At 34.4% G+C, this 5,165-nt stretch overlaps 1 protein-coding gene across 5 annotated transcripts; it reads right to left on the bottom strand.

Moving 5' to 3' along the window:
- On the bottom strand, positions 1,459 to 4,333 carry LOC107617784 (3-isopropylmalate dehydratase small subunit 3). 5 transcript variants are annotated; one of them, XR_002354875.1, is made up of 3 exons: positions 3,430 to 4,333; positions 3,183 to 3,229; positions 1,459 to 1,790 (listed from the first exon to the last, which is right to left on the bottom strand). XR_002354875.1 is itself a non-coding variant. In XM_016319654.2 (2 exons), exon 1 carries the CDS (start codon positions 4,201 to 4,203, stop codon positions 3,433 to 3,435), a length of 771 nt encoding a protein of 256 aa, XP_016175140.1. In that variant the 5' UTR covers positions 4,204 to 4,328; the 3' UTR covers positions 1,459 to 1,787; positions 3,430 to 3,432. The 5 variants fall into 5 exon arrangements, 3 of the variants coding, with proteins under 3 accessions (XP_016175140.1, XP_016175139.1, XP_020968357.1); XR_002354876.1 differs by having other exon boundaries at positions 1,459 to 1,787; XM_016319654.2 differs by lacking the exon at positions 3,183 to 3,229 and having other exon boundaries at positions 1,459 to 1,787; positions 3,430 to 4,328.

Genomic DNA, 5,165 nt, shown 5'->3' with positions numbered 1-5,165 from the left:
ATGCTTTCTTTAAATTGTTTTTTTTCATTTCTATTTATTTTTAATATAATGAAAAAATGTAAGAAATGGCTAAAAAATTATACATATAATATTCTTCTTATTCAAAATTAGATTAACCTATCAATTTTAAGGTTGAATTGGAATGATTTGTGATTAGACTTTCCAATATAGGACATTTTTATTATTAGACAAGCTCCCCCTTTCCTTTTTGGGTTCCCCTGTCTAGCAAGTTGGAATTATTTTAGAAATAATTATAGTAAGTGTACACAAAAAATTAGCTACCAAATTAGTTATTAGTATAAATTACGTGTTAAAATATAAAATATTCATTAAAAATAAATTAAATAATATATATATTTATATACAAATATATTATAATTGATTTCAAATTTTAGTTATCATGAACTAAAGATATTAACCCCATTGAATATTACAAGTGACATTAACCAAATAAAATCCTTTTTATCTCTAAAGGATTTCCCATTGGATAGTGAGGAAAGAGGTCCAACATATCATCAAAGGCAAGGAAGAGAGTTGATTGCCCTGATTATAAGAACTTGAAATGCAATAGATTGCAAACATCTTCCATGTCCTTTCTGTTCAAAACTTCAATTACAGGTTGCGTGCTCCATAGTGGCTATATCAGGCAGCACAACCTCAAACATCTAAATAGAGATGAACAACTATTTACATCTCTATATATTTGCCACCATCATTCAATGTGTTCTTGTAGATTATATTAGTTTGAAAAACAATTCTCTGCTTACAATAGAAAATAACACAATAACAACGACAATATGACTACGGATATTAAATACCTCTTTCCCGTTAAAATAAAAAATAAAACTAGCCTTTAAAAGACCCAAGGAAATAAAAAAGCCTTAATAATAATAATATTCACCATTCTCAAGTGAGAATAATACACGGGCTTATACACAGAATTGGGCCTTTACTAAGGATACCAACAAAGTATTGGTGTCAAATAATTTCGGATTTTTTTTTTCAATTCATTTGAACAAAAAAGAAAGCCCATTACAATTGTCTTCCCTAGCGACATTTCATGCGAATTTAATTTTTCGACGGACATCAAAATCAACTACTAAAATCAGCCACCAATATATTTGTGTATAAATACATGTGTAATTTAATTTATTTTCAACGTGTATTTATATTCCGACATGTATTTTATACTGGTGGCTGACTTTGATGGCTGATTTTAGTGTACACATAGCATTGTTCTTAATTTTATTTATTAGGTTGGTTGGTTTTTCTCAAAACATGATGATAGCAACAGCCAATAACAGCCTCGGCTTCTATAATATTAGTACAGCTTCATATCTGTTTTCTTCATGTCCTCTCTCTCTCTCTCTCTTCTTTGTTAGGCACATTACACAAACAGCTTAAATCTGCTTCTCTCATTTATAACATTTATCTTTCTATACTTAAACTCTCTGCGTATACATATATAATTCTACACACATTCGTTATTATTATTTTTTTAAATTTATGCATTCAAATACAAAAAGAGGATATACTACAAATCCTGCTTAGGCAACAAGTATGATGCAAACAAAAGTCCCAAGTTCTAAATGGAAGCCTTAAATAAAACTACACATTCCTAGAATGTTAACAATTATAGCGCCGACAATACAACACTCTAAATAGCATTAAACCCAAGACAATACAATAGTCTATCTGTGAAAATGACTCCAATTATCCAACAAAATCCATGTCCATTCTAGCTTCCATGGGTGGGAAGAACAATCATAAATAGCCATCTTGAATATCTACTGCATTCCAATAGATACAAAACATAAGAAGTTAGAACCCCAAAGAAACCCTAGGATTCAAAATATCATCCTATTACAAGACCAAAACATAAATAAATAACACCCATTAGGTAAACTGTTAAACAGTTGAGCATGATGTTGACAACTATAGGTCATGTGAACTTTAAGTCTGACATCTAAAACTATAGCTCATGTGCAAAATCAACGCAATGACGTTTTAAGATTGAGCAAAAAGAACCTCAAATGACGAAATTAGTGAATTACCCTCATTTTCAGGGGTTTATTAAGAAAGAATATATGAAAGAGGAGCTTTTTGTCCAAATCGTGCTTCTCCTAAGAAATAAAAGACTCTATTATGCACTATCAAAATTACAGTTATTGATCAAATTACTCCCTAACAAGTAACAAGACTCAAATTTGTAAATCATAATTTGCAAAGGTCATGTTTGGACAACATTTTTTCCTTTCTTTTTTAAGACCTAATCTGAAAAACTGAAAATCATACAAACTTACTAGTGGCTGAAAATCTAAATTCCAACAATTACAGATTCTTACTCAGATTATTACTTAGCCGTTATTGTCCTTAAGAGCAAGGAAATCAGTTTTTTTTTTTCATAAATCCTCAAAAATCCTTCAGTTGATTTTTCACAATTTCTCTAGAATGGAGAGTCCATAAACCCTAACAGTTCAGTCCTCTTGTATATTGTAAAATCCAAAATAAGGGTAAAGTTAACCACTTCAACCTCCATGCTTTCTTTATCCTCCTTTTCCATCACACCCCTTCCAAAACAAACCACAATAAGACTAATTTAACTCTAAACTCTCTCTGTCTTCCAAATCTGCCCAATTAGCCAATTCTGAATACTATTTGAAACTATCAATTTTATTATAAACCAAAGAATGTGTGGCATGTAATGTAGTCATGCAAATTGAGATCCAAGTGGTGCAAGCCTTGTCCTTGCACCATAAACAGCCTCAGAGCAATTATTCACAAACAGAAATTTGTAATTCTTGATGACACTTCACCCAACACACTTCAATACCTCAACCCTTCCAAACACAACTTTTGTAGTTCTTATGTCTATTCTAACAACAATGCTACAAAAGCCGAAGTATTTTAACCAGAATTTTTCACAGGATCACGATGATGATTAAATGAATATAGTATAGTGGTAGAATCCACTTTCCAATCCAAAGCTAGTAATCATTCTACACCATCATAACAATTAAATTGAATTCAAGCAACCTAGCAATGTCCTTATTCTTTTTGGTGATAAGCAATGTTCTGGATTCAAAATGTATTACCTAACTACGCAATGTTCTTACTCATACCACATTGTTCTTAAACTTAATTAGAGAAAAGATTCTGGCTATCTAGATATAAATTCATACTCAGCTAGTAAAGCTGCAAAAGGTACCAAATCACAACAGCTAACCACCTACAAAAACAACAAAACGGGGTACAGTTCATCACAACTTGCAATTCTACCACTCAGTGCATATAAAGCAATCTCCTCTTATTCCAAAACCTAACTATAATAGTGAACTGTAAGTTATAACTGTCAATAACTAAAATGAACCAATAACTTATATCTCAAACAAGCAACACATGAACATTCTTATTCAAAATTTGCAATACCTCTCAATGAGACGGAATCATGCCGGTCTTCCTCGCATAAGCGAAGATCCCACCGGCCTCGATAACAGGGCCGGCATCTCCAATTGATTTCAGCGCATACTCCTTTCCAGTGGTATGATTGATCAGCTTACTCTCCTTCAACTCAATCGTAACAACATCACCAGTCCTACACTCCTCGCACAACCTCCCCTCCGATTCCAGCGGGTAAACTTCTCCGGTCGCCACTGAGTTCCGGAAGAATATCCTCGCGTATGACTCCGCAACCACGGCCGCTGCACCCGACGCGCCAAGCGCAACTGGCGCGTGTTCACGGGATGATCCGCAGCCGAAGTTGGCGCCGGCGATGACGACTGTGTACTTGGTTTTCGACTCGCCGGGCTCGACGAAACGCGTGGCGTAGGAGGACGGGAGGCCGATGAGCGCGTAGGTTCCCAGCTTCTCGTACTCGTCGGGTTTTGACGGAACGAGAGTGAGGTACTCAGCGGGGATGATTTGGTCGGTGTCGATGTTGTCGCCGACGACGTAGCAGAGGCCGTGGAAGGTTGTTTCTGCGGCGGTGGTGGAGGAAGAAGGGGATGAGGTGGCGCGTGGGGTGAAGAGAGAGTGGATGCGCGTGGAGGTGGAAATGGCGGTGGAGATGGCGCGTGAAGTTAGGGTTTGGTTTGGGTGAGTGGGGAATGTGAGGGAGTGAGAGGGAGAGAATGGAAGTTTGGGTTTGTGTGAGGAGGTGGTGAAGGTGGTGAGGTTTTGAGGTGTGGTTGTTGTGAATGCCATTGTTTCTGTTTTCGTTTTTCTTTGGTGACGGCGAAGGTAAAACACACACTCTGCTTTTGTAATTGATTGGAACGACGTCGTTTGAACTGGGTGGCAAACTTGGGTTATGGAGTCAATGTGGTGACGGCTATAATGTTCTGATTTGAATTTTATTCTTCTAATACAAAACTTTTACCTGCACAACAAAATTAGAATTTCTATTAGAGTCCTTACAATAAACTTGTCTTTTCATTTATTAATTATGAATCTAACTAATTCAGTAATTCATGGGGTTGTATAAAAAACTAACAATTAGAAAATATTTTCAATTAGACAAGAAATTTTTCAAATTTTCTTGTATTTTTTTTATGATCATCAATACTATGATGTCGTATAGATTTTATTCTTTAGAGTGGGAAGTTAGCAATATATAATAGGACTATGCTACGTGTACACTAAAATCACTCATTATAAAATACATGTTGAAACACACATGTATTTATATACAAATACATTAGTGGCTGATTTTAGTAGCTGATTTTAGTATACGAATAATATTTTTGTTGATAGTTAATAATCGTTAAATAATAATTTATAGTCAAATCTATCAAGTCATCTAACGGTTTTCAATTATCAACTTCATGTGAAAACAATTAGATGAGAGTTTTCACCTAATTATATATATTGCCTTTGTAATAATATTATATATTCTTCTCTTTATCCGAAAAAATAAGTTAAATCAGTATCATGTTCAACTTTAATTGATTTTGAAGAAAGAAAAAAAAAAGCTGAAATGAAAAGATGTAACTAACTATGCAGAATAAGCACAGCATCATGCAATGTTTCCAAAAGAATTATGCAAAATCCTCTATTCAGAAGAATCAGTATATCATAAATCAATGAGCGCTTTTAGCATGCCCCAAATCACTATTTAGAGCACTATTTTAGAACTTCATTGCAGGAACAAGAGAAAAAAAGAAGCC

Source organism: Arachis ipaensis, chromosome B09 (genome assembly GCF_000816755.2).
Source record: "Arachis ipaensis cultivar K30076 chromosome B09, Araip1.1, whole genome shotgun sequence".
NCBI lineage: Eukaryota > Viridiplantae > Streptophyta > Magnoliopsida > Fabales > Fabaceae > Arachis > Arachis ipaensis.
This window is presented reverse-complemented; position numbering and strand designations above follow the sequence as displayed.

Bases quoted from the DNA above. Each gene is read 5' to 3' on its own strand.
- LOC107617784 (XM_021112698.1), bottom strand. From the start codon at position 4,203: ATGGCATTCACAACAACCACACCTCAAAACCTCACCACCTTCACCACC.